The 18413-nt window shown below is 40.3% G+C and overlaps 1 protein-coding gene across 1 annotated transcript in view; it reads left to right on the plus strand.

Annotated features, from left to right (window-relative positions):
- The first annotated feature begins 10844 nt into the window (after positions 1-10844).
- Positions 10845-18413, plus strand: part of USP18 (ubiquitin specific peptidase 18) — a 38423-nt gene continuing 30854 nt past the window's right edge. Inside the window, exon 1 of the mRNA XM_019627031.1 lies at positions 10845-10870. Coding sequence (XP_019482576.1) covers positions 10845-10870 — 26 coding nt within the window. The remainder of the gene's footprint in view (positions 10871-18413) is intronic.

Raw genomic sequence — 18413 nt, forward strand, 5'->3', positions numbered from 1 at the left:
CTGGGAAGAGCACAATGATGGTGCCAACTTGGGCCAGTGAAGCAGCATCCTCCACAACTAGACTGAAGAACAAAACGACAGCAACTTGTCTGTCCCCCTTCCCCCAATTCCCCAGCACTGTTCCCATCCCCTCAATTCCCCAATAAAAATCTTTAAATAAATAAATAAATTAATTAATTAAATGTGCTTTGTAAAGAAGAACTAATACTTTACTAGTCATTGATTTTTTTTTTCTATTTCTCACATGTCATGAGAGTCTGAACAGAATACGTAACTTACTGCAGGCCCTACCAGCACCTCAGAAGTCCTGGGAGCTTTGGGTTTCCGGAGCCTCTTGCTCTCGCATCTGGCCAGTGGATGGTTCTCAGAAAGATGGGCTTCCCCTGCACAAATCTACCCCTGCCCAGCTGCCAGAACCTGAGGCCACTGGCAGATAACCCTCTGCCCCCCACCAGATGTCTCCATACATGAAATACATTCTACGGAGGTAATAAGCATTTCATGTGTGTATGTTACAGACCCTTTAATCTTATATATATCTGATGCCCACCTGGTGAGCTCCTAATTTCACTGAGCTTGTATTTTACATGAAGGGTGAAATTAAAGTCAGCTGGTGGCAGTGGTGGTTGAGATAAAAGGTTCTGGGGTCGGCTGAGTGGCTCAGTTGGTTAAGAACTTGCTCAAGAGTGCTAGTTCTGAGCAACAGCGGTTTGAATCCTGGCCCGGGCTGAGCTGCCACTGAGCTCCCAACAGGTGGCAGGATGGCTCAGCTAAAAAAAAAAACAACAACAAAAAAACCCCCCAAAGGATCTGAAGTCAGACCCCTTTGGAATCCTGGCTCTGCCACTTGCAATTTTCTGACTTTGGGCAGGTCACTTAACCTTTCTGAAATTTAATATTCCGACCTATAAAACTGGGATAAAAATAGGGTTTACATTAAGAAGCTGTTTTCTAGATTAAATTAGGTTTAGAATTTAGCAGAGAGCCTGGCATATCTCAGGGATCCAGTAAATATTAGGTCTAAAAGTTAGACCTTGTATTATAAGTTCTACTGAGGAATAAATAGTTCACTTTCTTTTCTCGTTCTGCTCTACCGTGGATACTCTTCTGCTGGCTCTGCAGAACAGCTGAACAATAGAATAACGACTTTATTATGCCTACGTGCCATATTTCATTGAATCTACAAACTATCGATTTTAAGACACACAATTTAAGAAATTGTATTATAGCATTAAGAAAGAAAAAAATAATAATGCTGCCATGTCTCCTACGAAAGGCCAAGAGATTGTACGAGGCATCCTAATTACAGGGATCTTAAAATGTCAAATAAAAAGAAGCGTCTCTTCCTGGAATCGTGGACAAAATGCATATATGGAAAACATAGCCTCCATCTGAAATGCGAAAATACACAGTGCAGGTGCACGAGGTCCGCGGGGCGGCTCCCGTCGTGGTAGCCTGGCTCACCTACCCTGGAGCAGAACTTCGCGCCCGGCCTCCCGGCTGAGTTTCACTTTCCTTTCAATGAGAAACGAAAGCCGGCGGCGGGCGGGGCGGGGCGGGGCGCGGCGGGCTGAGTTAAGAGCGGGCTGCGCGGCGAGCGCCGCCAGATGAGGAGAAGACGCGCGCGGCGAGGCTCCATCTCCCTGCTGCGTCCTCCGCAGAGCTCCGCGCCAGCAGCACAGAGAAGCTGGATTTTCCCCAGCTTCCAACTCAGCAGTCGAAGTTTGACGCTGGCGTGGCATTTAAGGCAAGTTTGGTGCTAATCTGGAAGCTTTCTTTCCAGGAAAGACATCCCATGGAGCTCTGCTCCTATGCCACCTGGATAATTTAGGAATTTATTGGATCTCTGCAAATTTCAACATGGTCTGAGGTCATTACATACATATGTTGGATCAATGATTTTTTTCCAAGCTGATATATTTATTTGGACTTTTTGCATGACTTTGTGTTTAAAAAAGAAGTCACAAAAGCGTTGCGAGCTTGTAAAAAATTCAGACCACGCAGGCAAATGTGTAATATAGAAACAAAAGTTTCTCTTAGGTCTCAACTTAGTATCATTTTTATGTATACCTTACCAGAAATTTTCATATGTACAAGTCTTTAAAATTGTTTTGTAATTTGTTTTTTTCCTCTTAACAGTATGTTAGGAACATCTTTTCATGGTAAGACATATAGATATCTTCACTTAATTTTTCAAAATTGGTGCATAGTATGAGAAGTGTATCATTTGTTTAAACAACTCAAGGACATTTAGGTTGTTTCCAGTTTTTATTGCTATAGATGAATATCATTTCATGTGTACATTCATGTGAATATACAGATACAGATTTGTGGAAAATTCCTAGAAGTGGAATTGCTGGTTCGGGCATACTCACTGAGAAATTTGAAAGATTTTGTCAAATTGTGCAAATCATTTAGTCTTGATCCCCCTTGTACCTGGAAGAAAGTTAAATTTAGCTCTTTAAACATAGAACTCCATTCTATGACCCCTGAAAATTTGAGTTCAAAGCATTTGAAAATTAAATCAGAGGTGTATAACTGAGGTAGTTATACTTTGAAATTGTTCCAGAAAACCAGGTAGATATTTAAAAACATTTCAGGGGTGACTAGTTAGCTCAGTTGGTTAGAGCGTGGTGCTGATAAAAACATTTCAGTGCTATATTGTGCAGAGTGAGGCAGAGTTAAATCTGGATATCTAGGTTATCTGATGTGTTCATTGGAGAAAATGGGTAGGAGACAAAAATGTATACAGCTCTATCTTGATTTATGGTGGTCTATCAAAGAACTGCAGGAAAAGCTTTTCTTTTTCAGCATTAAAAGATGTGTTTCCAGTTTTGGCACTTTTGCACAATGAGGGGCTTGCAAAGGGAAAAATGTTTAACATGTACATTTTTACATTACCAAGAAGGTAAGTCCTAATGCCTTTCACATGTGCTATATGGGCTGGGTTGTTTTTTGTTTGTTTGTTTTTTGGGAGAGTAGCCCCAAGATGCCCTCTTACTTTGGGTTTTCTGTGGTGTGTTCTAATCTGCCTGCCAGCACATAGCCATTCCTCAAGAAGCACACAGCAAATGGTTAAGAATGACATGTTGCTATCATGGATTGGATTTGGAAGACTGTGAGGCAGCTCATGTCATGTTCCAGCCATGTTAATTTTGTTCCTTAGGGCATTTAAAGATGGAGTCACTTTTTCTTGCAGAGAGTCTAGTTGTGAATGAACAGCCTAGTTAGAGCCCGGAACCACCCTAGGTTTCCTGCATCATGATTTTTGTTATTTCTCTAAGACCCTGATTGAGTCTGTGGCTACAGTGATGGTGGGCCTAAGCCAGCTGCTTCTATCATTTACACCTCTTACTTATTTTAAGGGTAAAAATTTCAGAAAGAATGGGAGCTAAGTTGTTTTAGTTCTTTGGAATATATATATATATATATATATATATTTTTTTTTTTTAATAATAGACTTTATTTTTTAGAGCAATTTAGGTTCACAGCAAAATTGTGTGGGAAGCACAGAGATTTCCTGTATATTCCCTCCTGCCCAGCTTCCTCGTTATTGACATCCCCCACCAGATGGTACATTTCTTACAATTGATGCACCTACATGGACACATCATTATCATCCAGAGTTCATCTTTTACATTAGGGTTCATTCTTAGTGTTGTACATCCTATGGGTTTTGACAAATGTATAATGCCATGTATCTACCATTACAGATCAGACAGAATAGTTTCATTGCCCTAAAACATGCTCTGTTGGAGCTAATTTTTGGGTTCAATGATTGAGTTTAAAAATTTAGCTTCCTTGGAATCTACCCATTCTCTTTTCTCTGGTGGGTGCTGTCACCATCTGCTCAGCTCAGTTGCACACTGTCTGCCTCCTCTGCCTTTCTCCATGCTTCTTAAACCTCTGAATGTCACTTTCCTTCCTTTTATTGCTGCACCTTTGTGATCAGCCTTCTCCCCCTTTGTGATCAGCTCTGAAGGTTGTGGCCTTTTTCTGTTGCCCTTTGGGATCTGGCCTGCCAGCCTGCCCAAATGATACACTCCAGTGGGTTTTACTGTCCTATTTGACTGGTTAAATATTTTCAAGGTCTTGGCAGAGTGCAGAACAATGTCTCTGGAAAACACAGGCTGGTCCCTTTCTACTCTGTCATATGCTTATTCTGCGTCTATTGATATGATCATATGGTTTTTATCCTTCATTTTGTACATGTGGTGTATCACGCTAATTGATTTGTGGATATTGAGCCAACCTTGCATCCTGGGAATAAACCCCACTTGATCATGGTGTATGACCTTTTTAATGAGTTCCTGAATTTGGTTTGCTAATATTTTGTTAAGGATTTTTGCATCTATTGGGTTGTCGGAAAAGTCATGACACATGCTTGAGACAGATGGCACTAGTTCATTTTTGGAAGTACTAGAGTCATTCGCATCTATGTTATTGCTATGTCACTTGACAGCTGACAGTTCTAGCTTCATTCTAAAAAAAATGAGCGGTTTAGTTGAGTTTTGGAGATTTTACAACAAGTTGAAATGGAAGACCAAACTGTGCATTTTTGCCATATTTTACTGTTTTACTTCCGTAAAGGGAAGAATGCGCATCAAGCTTGTGAAAAGTTGCATAAAGTTTATGGTGACAGTGCTCTACAAGAATGTCAGTGCCAACGATGGTTCACGAAATTCCATGCTGGTGATTTTGATCTCAATGACGCTCCTTGGTCGGGGAGGCCCACTGAGGTTGATGACGACAAAATAAAGGCATTGATCGAGTCAAACCCATGTTACACGACACGAGAGATTGCAGAAACATTTAACATCCATCATTCAAGCTTTCACGACCACCTGAAGAAGCTGGGATACATAAGCAAGCTCGATATTTGGGTTCTGCATGAACTCAAAGAAGTTCATTTGACAGTATGTATAAACATCTGCGATATGCTCATTAAACGTGAGGAAAACGATCCTTTTTTGAAGCGACTGATAACTGGTGATGAGAAGTGGATTGTTTACAGCAATGTGGTGCGCAAATGGTCTTGGTCCCGACGTGATGATTCGCCTCCAATGACATCGAAAGCAGACATTCATCAGAGGAAGGTTATGCTCTCAGTGTGGTGGGATTTTAAAGGTGTTGTGTTTTTCGAGCTCCTACCAAGGAACTAAACAATCAATTAGAATGTGTACTGTCGGCAATTGGATAGTTTGAATCCATCATCCAGAAACATCAAGAGCTTGTTAATTGTAAAGGAGTTGTGTTCCATCGCAACAACACGAAACCAACACAAGTTTGATCACCCATCAAAAATTATTGGAGCTTGGATGGGTTGTGTTGCCACACTACCATACTCGCCTGACCTTGCGCCATCGGACTTCTGCTTGTTTCACTTTCTTCAAAACTCCTTGCATGGTATAACGTTCAATTCAGAAGAGGCTGTAAATCAGCACCTTGTTCAGTTTTTCGCTATAAAGACAGGTCCTTCTATGAACGAGGAATTAAGAAGCTCACTGAAAGATGGCAAAAGGTTATCAAACAAAACGGGCAATATATCATTATTATTGATCTTTGTTCTTTATATAAATAAATGACCTTTGAAAAACATAGACACAATATGTCATGACTTTTCCGACAACCCAATATGTCATCAGGCATATTGGCCTGTGAGTTTCTTTTCTTTTCTCTTTTGTAGTGTCTTTGTCTGGTTTTGAAATCAGGGTAATGCTGGCCTCGTAAAATGAGCTTGGGAGCCATTCCTTCTCTTGAATTTTTTGGAGTAGTTTGAGAAGAATCAGTGTTAATTCTTCTTTGAATGTTTGGTGAACTTCACTTGTGAAGCCATCGGTCAGGACTTTTGTTTGATGAGAGTTTTTGATTACTGATTAAATTTCATTAGTAATAATCAGTCTGTTCAGGTTTCCTGTTTATTCCTGATTCAGGGTTGGAAGATTGTATGTTTGTAGGAATTTATCCATTCCTTCCAGATTGTCCAATTTGTTGACGTATAATTGTTCATAGTATTTTCTTATAATCCTTTGTATTTCTGTGGTGTCAGTTGTCACTTCTCTTTCATTTCAGATTTTATTTATTTGTGTCCTCTCTCTTTTTTTTTTCTTGATGAGTCTGGTTAAAGGTTTATCAATTTTGTTTATCTTTTCAAAGAACCAGCTCTTGGTTTCATTGATCTTTTGTATTTTTGTTTAGACTCTATTTAATTTATTTCCTCTCTGATCGTTATTATGTCCTTCCTTCTACTCACTTTGGTCTTTGCTGTTCTTTTTCTAATTCTTTTAAGTATAAGGTTAGATTGTTTATTTGAAATTTTTCTTATTTCTTTATGTAGGCCTGCATTGCTATGAATTTCCCTCTTAGAATTGCTTTCTCTTTGTCCCATAGATTTGGGGCCATTGTGTTTTAATTTTCCTTTGTCTAAAGGTATTTTTTTATTTCTTCCTTGATCTCACTGTTGACCCGTTCATTATTTAGTAGCATGCTATTTAGCCTCCATGTGTTTGTGTGTTTTTCTTCTTATAATTGATTTCTAGTATCATATCATTGTGGTCAGAGAAGATGATTTATATGATTTCAATCTTCTTAAATTTATTGAGACTTGTTTTGTGGCCTAACATGTGGTCTATCCTGGAAAATGTTCCATGTGCACTTGAGGAGAATGTATATTCTGCTTTGAGGTGAAATGCTCTAAAAGTATCAATTAAATCCCTCTGGATTAATGTGTCATTTAAGGCCATTGTTTCCTTGTTGATTTTCTGTCTGGAAGATCTGTCCATTGATATCAATAGGGTGTTGTGGTCCGCTACTAAGACTGTTGTCCCCTATAATAGCTTTTCTTTTAAAGTCTATTTTGTCTGGTATAAGTATTGCTACTCCAGCTTTCCATTTCCATTTGCATGAAACATCTTTTTCCATCTTTTTACTTTTAGTTTGTGTGTGTCTTTTGGTCTGAAGTGTGTTTCTTGTAGGCAGCATATATAAGGGTCTTGTTTTCTTATCTATTCAGCCACTCTATTTTCTGATTGGAGCATTTACTATATTACATCTAAAGTGATTATTGATAGTTATGTAGTTATTGTCATTTTATTCTTCATATATATGTCCCCTACTTCTTCTTAAAGAAGTCCCTTTAACATTTCTTGTAATACTGATTTGGTGTTAATGAACTCCTTCAGCTTTTTCTTGTCTGGGAAGCTCTTTATCTCTCCTTTGATTCTAAATGATAGCATGCTGGGTAGAGTAATCTAAAGGTCTTTGCCTTTCATCACTGTGAATATTTCCTGCCAATCGCTTCTGGCCTGCAAAGTTTCTGTTGAGAAATCAGCTGACAGTCTTATAGGCACTCCCTTATAGGTAACTAACTGCTTTTCTCTTGCTGCTTTTAAGATTCCCTCTTTGTCTTTAACTTTTGGCATTTTAATTATGATGTGACTTGGTGTGGGCCTGTTTGGGTTCATCTTGTTTGGGACTCTCTGCTCTCCCTGGACTTGTATGTCTATTTCTTTCTCCAGGTTAGGGAATTTTTCAGTCATTATTTCTTTAAATAGGTTTTCAATTCCTTGCTTTCTCTCTTCTCTTTCTGGTACTCCTATGATGCAAATGTTGTTATGTTGTGATGTTGTTCTACAGGTCCCTTAAACTTCCCCATTTTTTAAAATTCTTTTTTTTTTTCTGTTCTGATTGAGTGTTTCCAGCTACCTTCTCTTCCAAATCTCTGATTTGATCCTCTGCTTGCTCTAATCTAGTCTTTTTTTTTTAAGATTTTTATTGGGGAATTGGGGGGATGGGAACAGTGCTGGGGAATTGGGGGAAGGGGAACAGACAAGTTGCTGTCGTTTTGTTCTTCAGTCTAGTTGTGGAGGACGTTGCTTCACTGGCCCAAGTTGGCACCATCATTGCGCTCTTCCCGGGCAAGGCAGATCAGTCGCCGGCTTCTGGACGGCCGCTCACCACGGCTGCTGGCTGCTCACACTCGCTGCTGACTACACAACGGTAGCCCATGGCAACCCACTGCCACAGGGGCTGCAGCCTACGCCGTCGCCTGCGACTCACGGCAGCCCAGCTCCAGGTTGAGCTGTTGTTCAGCATCTTAGCTGTAGAGGGCAGTGTCACTGGCCCTCATATGTGGGATCTGAACCGGGGCCCTCTGGCGTCCCAAGCCAGTTCTTAACCATTGCGCCACTCAGCCGGCCCCCTCTAATCTATTCTTAATTCCTTCTAATATATTCTTCATTTCAGTTATTATATTCTTTATTTCTGAATTTTTTTTTGTTTTTGTTTGTTGTTTTTAAGATTTTATTGGGGAATAAGGGAAGTCAAACAGTGTTGGGGAATTGGGGGAGGGGAACAGCCAAGTTGTTGTGTTTCAATTTTAGTGGTGGAGGGCACAGCTAGCTCAGCTCCCAAGTCCAGTCACCATCTGGCCACCCATTGGTAGCTCATGGCCACTCAGCTCAAGGTGCTGTGTTCAATCTTAGTTGCAGGTGGGCGTATCCTACCATCCCATGCAGGAGTTGAACCGGCAACCTTGTTGTTAGGAGCACATGCTCTCACCAGCTGAGCCATCCTGCCACCTGTTGGCAGCTCAGTTCGGGCGCAGCTCACTGGCCCATGTGGGAATCCAACCAGCAACCCTGTTGCTCAGAGCTTGCACTCTTAACCAACTGAGCCACTTGGCCAGCCTCTGACTGGTTCTTTTTTATGGTTTCTATGTCCTTTTTTTTTTGTTTGCTATCTCTTTGTTGTAGTTATTACTGAGATCATATATTCTTCTCCTAAGTTCATTGAGCATCTTGATAACAGTGTTCTGCATCTGGTAGATTGCTTGCCTCTTTTTCTGTTTTTTTTTTCCTGTTCTTTCATTTGGCACATGTTTCTTTGTCTCTTCATTTTGGCTGCCTCTGTGTGACTGTTTGTATGTATTAGGTAGATCTGCCACCTCTCCCAATCTTGGCTTGGTGGCCTTATGTAAGAGGTGTCCTGTGGAGTCCAGTGATACATTCTCCCTGATCACCTGAGCTGGGTGCTCCAGGAGTGTCCCTTGTATGGGTTGTGTGTGCCCACTGTAGTAGTTGAGCCTTGGTTGCTGTTGGCACATCAGTGAGTGTGGTTGACCCTTAGGCTGACTGGCTGTGAGAACTGGCCAAGAGCTATTGTGCAGAAGCTGACTCCAAGGAGCAGGATTTGTCCAGCAGGCTCTGGTGCCTACAGAGACCACCTTGTGTATGTGCTCCTTGTGGAGCTAATTGGGAGGTGCTCTGGTATGGTCTGATGCCAACCTCCAGGTATATTGGCTCTTGGGCCTCTTGGGGGGTGTTCAGGTGCAGGCCAAGTTCAGCTGCTGCCTGTCACTGGCCTGGGGCCACCTGGTAGCTACAAAGCAATCTGCATTTGGTAGCTGCCTGTGCTGGGGCTGGAGGTGTGTGAAAGAGGTCACATTGTGACCTGAGGCTGGCTGCCACCAATACCAGGCTTGGGCTCCTCAACAAAAGGCATAGGGTATCCTGAGGCCTGCCACCACCTGCCAGCTGCTTCTGAAAGAGCCTTGGGCTGTACAAGGATTGGGTGAGGCCAGATGGCTGGGATTCAGCAGGGTGAGGCAAGTGGTGTTTACCAGGTCAATGCAGATTCAGATTTGGCTCCAGTGTTGAGCGTGGAGCCACTCAGCAAAAGGCACAGGGAACACCGAGGTCAGCTGCTGCCTATCTGGGGCCTATGGACCTTTGAGAATTTTTAAGAAAGACTGCAGTGTGGGCCAAAGCTGGCTGCCCACTACTGAAAGAACCTCTGGTGGTGCATGAGTTGGGTGGAGCAGGGGAACTCCGGGAATCATCAGGGTAGGGAGAGTGGAGGTCATCAGGCTAATGCAGATTCAGACTTGGGAGAAGGCTCAACACAGGAAAGAGGGTGCCTACCTGTTGGCTGCGTGGGAAGAGGGCTCAACACAGGGACAGTGATGGCTGTCCCTCCAGTTCTTGTCCTGAAGCCGCATAGCTCAGTTTCTCACTGTATATCTCTGACATCTCCCAAGTTGCTGTCCCTTTGCTGGAGCCCAGGGTGAGTGCCTGTGAGCAAGTGAGTCTTTGTGCGGGCCCCTTCAGAGGACGTCAGGTTTCCCCACAGCCTTTCATCTCACCTGAATGGACAAAATCCTTACTGACTTTCACAGCCAGATGTGGGGGATTCTTTTCCTGGCACTGGTACTCTGGGCTGTGACCCCTTGCTCCTCCAGGAAGGACCTCTGCAGCTGAGATATCCCTCCTGATTCTCAGCCTCATTTTATTTTATTCTTAAAAGACATAATGAAAATAGGCCATAAAAACTAATTTTGGTCAATAATCTCTTACATAGATCTTTGTATGTATCTCTGATTATTTCCTGAAGAGAGAGTCTAGAAGTAGAATGGTATTATTTGGTACTTTGTCAGCTACAAGTGACAGGAACCCATTTCAAACTAATTTTAAAAACAGCAAAGGGACTCTGGGTGGAGAAGTTTGGTGTGCAGGCAGCTTGAGGCTTGGTTAAATCCAGAGCTTCAGCTGAAGGCCTCAGGATTCTGATTTTTGGTTTTTCTCTGCCCTTAGCTCTGTTTCCAGTAATTGGCTCTTTTCTTTGGCTGGTGGGTTTTCTTACTGTGGTGAAAAAGATGGCCTGATTTCAGTTCTTTCAGCTTAAAACTCCATCTAAGAAGTTTAGGAGCAGATTATGATTAGCCCTAATTGGGTCAAGTGACCACAGCTGAAGCAGTCACTGTGGACTGCCGGTTAAACTGATCTCCTCCAGCTGGGAGTGGGTGTGTGCGGCTGGGTTGAGCTCTACCTAGTTCTTCCAGTGTGAAAATGGAGATCGTTTTTGAAAAGAAAAGGTGAGTCTGCTACCAAAAGGAGGTGCACTGGTCTGGCAGAAATGACAGGTTTCCATTATGACTGTTTTTGAGGCTGTGATACCAAACTGGCATCCTTGCTGGTTGTAACCACACTTAACTTCCAGTGGCAGTGTGTAGAATACTAGGGCAGTGGCTGAATGTGAAAAGCTCGCTATTGCTGCTAGACATGGACCAAGAGATTTCTACCTTCCAAATAAGCAACATGAGTTTGCACTAGTGACTCCCTTAAATGGAAATAAAGCAACCAGGAAATCATGCACCTTTATCTAGGGAGACTAACACTGAAAATGGTCTTCATGAAACTAATTGAAGTTGCTTCCTAAACACATACTGTAAGGATGTGAACAAAACACTGTATGCAAGACAGGCTATAATTTGCTGGTGCCATGGTAAAATAAAAAAATGGGGCTCCTTGTTAAAAAATTATTAAGAATTCAGGAGTGTAGCAGGAGAGCATTAAACCAAGCCTGGGCACACTTCTAAGTGCGGGTCCCTGTGAAACTACACAAATTGCACACTCATGAAACCAGCCCTGACTGTATGTTTGTGATTCCTAAACCATTCATAGCCTAATTCTTGTTTGTTTCACTGTTGATGACAATTGTATGGTATTGCCGTTTTAAAAACTGGTTTTCCAGTCTGTAAATATTTCCTCAATCAATTTGCAAGGAGAGAATCTTGCTAAATTTATCATTAATCCATCATGCTGTTAAGTTTAAAAGAGACTCTGGTTGTTTCTGCCTGTTCAGATGCATAATGTACATGATATAGAAGTAGCACATCTAGAATTATCACTGTGTGTGTGTGCGTACACACAGCAGAATATAATTCAGGAAAATTATTTTTAGGAATATATTTTCCAGAGCAATATTGTCCCTAGGATTCATAGTTTGGACAGCTCTCGAAAGCTGAGTGTTTCATTTCCAAGTATTGAATTGAATGACAATCTAAAGCCATCATTTGGACAACTGTTTTTGGCCTCCAGAAATAGACTAAACAGTACAAAGCTGTATGCTTGATCCATTTGTTTAGTCTGTGCCTTTTGAAGTTTGGCTAAGAACAAAACTATGTTTTGGGTACCTTGTTTTTCTCTAAACTTTTCTTTCAGATTTTTTATATTCTTTATTACACCTGAATTGGATGATATTTATTATTGTATTTTTAATGTATATGTTTGGAGTTTTTCCTCATGATAATTTGAGGTAATGAAGTTGAAGTTTTGCTTTAATTCGTCTTCACAAGATGTGAAGAATTCATAAATAGGATTTTTTTCTCAAAGACTCATGGCTTAATTGGGATTAAATAATTAATACTTAAATGCAATTCTTAAAGATTATTTTGTTTAATATTATGAATGCTTGTGTACCAAACAATATTAAAAAGCATAGAACTGATACAATCTTAACTCTGTTATTCTAAATTACTTTTTAAATTCAATAAATAAATTAAATAAATAGTTGTAAGCCCAAAAGAGATATAATATCCTTCATAAACTATTTAGAAAATTTGTTTTCTCTTTAATACACATATATATATTCATTTTCAAATTTTTAGTAAGATTTTAAAATAATAGTTTCATATGTAAAATTAAAGGCTCAAACCATTCATTATTTCAGGATCTTACTTTTGCAATAAAAAATATGCTTTTATATCTCAACATATAACGTATATGAGATTTTCTACCCTAAGTTATGCGTGGAATATTTGTAACTGGCTATTCATATAGTCACAGTTAATCTGAGTGACCTCCCCTTTTGTTACAGTGATTACGTGTGGTGGTAACCAAAGTGGTCACTCAGTCATGCCCAAGTGCAGGGACAGTGGATTTGCCCGTGAAATGGGCATTTGGTTACTTGGCCTTTCAAGGGCTGAGGCAGAGTTGAACCAGGGAGCAGGTCTTGGCTGAACGATGATATCAAAGCCACACTCGGGGGCTTTCCTACTTCACCTGAAAAATGCCAGTCTTCACACAGTGTGTAGAATGCATTTGGGGACAGCGCCACTCATGATGGGCCGTGGCCGTAGGTAGGAATGACTGATCCTTCCACATGATTTAGGGTTTTCATAGTATGTCTTTTATTATTTGTTGTTTAATGTGTGCTCATTTTTACTTACTGGTACAGTGCTTGGTAGTCTTTCTTCAACTCATTTCTACCTGGATATTCTTCATATATTCCACTAGGGGACAGTGCCACCATACCCAAATTGGTTTGGCTTCTGCTTTTGTCCACTAGGAGTCACTACAGTGAGAGCTTTGTGAAGAACTTCTGTCTTTAAGGACTCCTCCCCACTGTCAATTTAAAGTGTTGTTTGGGGAAAATCCACAAAGCAATTTGTAAATCAGATTTGTCATCAATTGTGTGAGCTCTGCCTTAACTGCTTGAGCTGCGCATGTGTTCTGCACAAGGAGAAGAATGATTTCTGTGTTAGACCATGTCTGTTTTCCTCAGACAGTTGGCCTTGACGCCAAGCTCCAATTAATTGATTAACCAGTTAATCACAAAATACACGCCTATCAAACCCCTTCATTCCCAAACTAGAACATTACTAGCAACTAGATGTTCTCCACTTGTCTCATACCTCTGCCTCCCAAAAGAGGTAATCACCTGATCTTCGTGATTTTCACGATTGATTTAAAAAGCTCTCTCTCTCCCCCCCCCCTCACTCCCTTTCTCCTTCTCTCCCTCTCTCCATCCCTCCATCCCTTCCTCCCTCCCTCACACGCACACACCCATATTGATGCCTAAACAACATAAGGTTCCATTTTTTAAATTTGAATATACAAAAAGAAATATTCTATATTGCCTTCTAAGAATTGCTTTTTGACTCAACATTTTGTTTCTAAGATTCACCATATTGTGACTTATGCTATGTGTAGTTCACTCACATGCTGCTGATGAATATTATTTTATTGTGTAAATTTATTACAGCTAAGCACCCATTCTTTTGTCGATTGGGCTGAGCACTTGGATTGTTTCCATGTTTTTGCTATTACAAACTGTGCTGCTATGAACATTCTTGTATATGTCTCCAAGTACATGTGTAAGAATTTCTCTTGGAACTTTTGGGCTGAAGTTAAGTTAATCTTTAACTTTACAAGATGATGCCAAGTTGTTTTCCCATGTGATTGTATACACCCCTGCCCTAGTAGTATATAAAAGATCTTATTTATCCACATCTCCTCCAATACTTGGTTCAATCAAAATTCTTAATTGTTGCCAATTGAATAGTGTAAAATGGTATCTCATTGTTGTCATGACTTGCATTTCCCTGACTACTAGTGACCAGTTACTTCTCATAAAATTAAAATTCTGGAACTTTCACACTTTGTTCCAGTGCTATTATTCACCAGTAGAAATCTGCTTGAAGTCTTATGCACACTCTTCCCTGCATCCTCCTCCCCCAGCCACTGATCTTTCTTGCCCCTCACCTGCCTTCCCTCAAAATGCCCCTTACTCCAAACCATGCCCTTTACTCTTCAATAAACTCAGTTCCAAACTTACCTTTTCCATAAAATCTGTCCTTGTAAATATCAATGAACTTAGGCTACTTCATTTAACCACTGAGTCCTGACAGGCCTTTCACATCCTAGTGGTCAGAGCATAAACCGGTGCAAGGCATTTAGCAACATACAAATATATTTAAGAACCTTAAACTTTGTACACTTTGGTTTTGTAATTATAATTCTAAGAATATCTCTTAAACCTTGATTTAGTGTCTGTTTGTATCGGGTGGTTGGATAAGTTAGAGGGCTGCAGATTTATTTGTATGCGGACAGGGGAACAATTGAGGAAGTCTTGCTTATATGCCCCTGAGTGGAGAGAACAGAGACATAGAGAAGATAGTATGGTTTATGCTCTCCAGCTTAGACCTGGGGACAGAGCACAGCTGCAGGCAGAAACTGGAGCCCTTTCAGAAGGAACCCGGTGAAATAAAAAGGCACAAGGCATTGGGAGGAGCTGGACTCATTTCCCACTTCCACATGGAGAGCCCAACTTGGAGATGGGGGGGAACCTTCACAGCTGATCGCTGTGTCTGGCTGTGCTCTGCAGACACACTGAGTGGAAGGTGGTTGTGACCTTGTTCCAAAACACATGAGAAACTCCTGAGATTTCAGAACACACTTGGGGAGACGTGTTAGGCAGCTGAAGCCTGTGTTGTCAGGGAGAAGTAAAAGACTGGGGAAGTGGGCTATTGTGGCTAACATGACCTCATTTATAGCTACAGTGTTGTTGTGTCCACAGACCTTTGGTTTGCATGAGGAAAAATCAAATAGGTAGAGAAAAGTTTTTGCCTAAATATGTTCACTATAGTATTTTTTATAACTAAAAAATTGAAAAAGAACCAGAATATTCCACAATGTGTTGTTGCTATATCAGGTATCAAAAAATATTTAGAAAGAGCTTGTAATGAGTTGGGAAAATTCTTGTTATAGTGCGAAAATTATAGGGAAATGCAGTATAATATCAATCATGTCAAAAATACGTAGGAGAAAAGATTGATGAGATACATACCAATGGTGGTTATCTCTAGGTCCTGGGATTATGAATAATTTATATTTTCTGCATTATACATTTGTGCACTTTGCTAATTTTCTTCATAAGTTAGCATCCTTTGAAAAATAATATTAAAAAAAACTTTAAAAAATATATGTTCTTCTTGGGGAGTGTGTTTGTGTGTGTGGTGCAAGGGTCCTGTTTTCTCCAGGAGCAGCAGTGACTTATCTTTCCAACTGCCACGGTAATTATCTAGAATATGAACTTCAGTGGGACACATTTGAGTGCTTCTAGTTGAATTAAAATGACTGTCGAGATGGAGGAATCATTCAGAAGCTTCAGGTTTGGAAGGGAAATGAAAGATCTCACATACCCCCTCCCCATCCCCAACTGTTCAATCCCTTTCTACACTCTCCTTCCTTCAGAACTGGCCCCGCAGCCTCTGCTTAAACACCTCATTGAGGGACACATTACTGCTGCGGGAGCTGGCTCACAGGAGCTGTCCCTCCCCTGTCTCATACATTTGAAATTTGAAATTTATAAAGTGCATATTATTGACACTCAGTATTATTTTATATTAGTTTCAGGTATGCAGCATAGTGGTTAGACATTTATATAATTTGTGAAGTGACCCCCCTGATAAGCCTAGTACCTATCTGACACCATACATACCGGTAGTTATTAAAATATTATTGACTATATACCCTGTGCTGTACTGTATATCCCCATGACTATTTTGTAACTACCAATTTGTACTTCTTAATCCCTTCCCCTTTTTACCCACCCTTGCAATCTGGCAACCACCAGTTTGTGTTTTGTATCTATGAATCTGTTTCTGTTTTGTTTGTTCATTTATTCTTTAGATTCCATATATAAGTGAAATCATATGGTCTTTGTCTTTGTCTGACTTATTTCACTTAGCATAATATCCTCTAGGTCCATCTATGTTGTTGCAAATGGTAAGATATCATTCTTTTTTATGGCTGAGTAATATTCCATTGTATATATGTACCATCTCTTTTTTATCCAGTTGTCTATTGATGGACATTTAGCTTGCTTCCATATCTTGGCTATTGCAAATAGTGCTACAGTGAACATAGGGGTACATATATCTTTTTTAATTAGTGTTTTAGATTTCTTTGGATAAATACTCAAAAGTGGAATTGCTAGGTCATAAGGTAGTTGTATTTTTAATTTTTTTGAAGAACCTCCAAACCGTTTTCCATAGTGGTTGCAACAGTTTTCAATCCCACCAACAGCGCATGAGGATTATCTTTTCCCTACATCCTCACCAACACTTGTTGTTTCTGATATATTGATGATAGTCATTCTGACAGCTGTGAGGTGATATGGTTTTAATTTGCATTTCTCTGATGATTAGTGACATTGAGCATCTTTTTATAATTCTCTTGGCCATCTGTATGTCCTCTTTGGAGACATGTCTGTTTAGGTCCTCTGCCCACTTTTTTTTTTTTTAAGATTTTTATTGGGGAATTGGGGGGATGGGAACAGTGCTGGGGAATTGGGGGAAGGGGAAGAGACAAGTTGCTGTCATTTTGTTCTTCAGTCTAGTTGTGGAGGACGTTGCTTCACTGGCCCAAGTTGGCACCATCATTGCGCTCTTCCGAGGCAGATCAGTCACCGGCTTCTGGATGGCCTCTCACCACGGCTGCTCGCCGCTCACACTGGTTGCTGGCTACACATGGTAGCCCATGGCAACCCACTGCCACAGGGGCTGCAGCCTACACCGTCGCTGGCGACTCACAGCAGCCCAGCTCCAGGATGAGCTGTTGTTCAGCATCTTATCTGTGGAGGGCAGTGTCACTGGCCCTCATATGTGGGATCCGAACTGGGGCCCTCTGGCATCCCAAGCCAGTTCTTAACCATCGCACCACTCGGCTGGCCCCTCTGCCCACTTTTTAATTGGATTATTTTGTTGTTGTTAAGTTGTATGAGCTCTTTATAAATTTTGGCTATTAACCCCTTCTCAGATGTATCATTGAGAAATATTTTCTTCCAATCGGTAGGTTGCTGTGCAAAAACTTTTTAGTTTGATGTAGTCCAATTTGTTTATTTTTTCTTTTGTTTCCCTTGCCTGAAGAGTTGTATCAACAAAAATATTATTAAGAGCAATGTCAGAGAGTTTACCGCCTGTGTTTTCTTCTAGGAGTTTTATGGTTCCAGGTTTTACATTTAAGTATTTAATCCATTTTGAGTTTGTCCTTGTATGTGGTGTAAGAAGGTGGTCCAGTTTTATTTTTTTGCATGTGTCTGTCCAGTTTTCCTGACACCATTTATTGAATAGACTATTTTTACTCCACTGTACATTCTTGCCTCCTCTTTCACAGATTAATTGACCTTATGGGCGTGGGTTTATTTCTGGACTCTCTATTCTGTTCCATTGATCCATTTGTCTGTTTTTATGCCAGTACCATGCTGCTTTGATTAGTATAGATTTGTAGTATAGTTTGATATCAGAAACCATGATACCTCTAACTGTGTTCTTCTTTCTCAAGATTGCTTTCACTATTCGGGGTCTTTTCTGGTTCCATATGAATTTAAGGATTATTTTTTCTAGTTCTGTAAAAAAATGCCATTGGTATTTTGATAGGAATTACATGAACTCTATGGATTGATATGGGAGTATGGACATTTTAACTATATTAATCATTCCTATCCATGAGCATGGGATATGTTTCTTCTTTAATTTCTATTTTCAATGTCTTATAGTTTTCTGAGTACAGGTCATTTAACTCCTTGGTTAAATTTATTTCTAGGTATTTTTTGTTTGATGCAATTGTCAGTGGTATTGTTTTCTTAATTTCTCTTTTAGATAGTTTGTTATTGGTGTATAAAAATGCAACAAATTTCTGAATAGTAATTTTGTATTCTGCTACTTGACTTGACTTGACTGGTTCTCTCTATATAATATCATGTCATCTGCAAATAATGACAGTTTTTATTCTTCCTTTCCAATTTGGATGCCTTTTATTTGTGTATGTTTTCTGTTGTGGCTAGGACTTCTA

The sequence above is a fragment of the Hipposideros armiger genome, unplaced genomic scaffold (genome assembly GCF_001890085.2).
Source record: "Hipposideros armiger isolate ML-2016 unplaced genomic scaffold, ASM189008v1 scaffold_703, whole genome shotgun sequence".
NCBI classification, from domain to species: domain Eukaryota; kingdom Metazoa; phylum Chordata; class Mammalia; order Chiroptera; family Hipposideridae; genus Hipposideros; species Hipposideros armiger.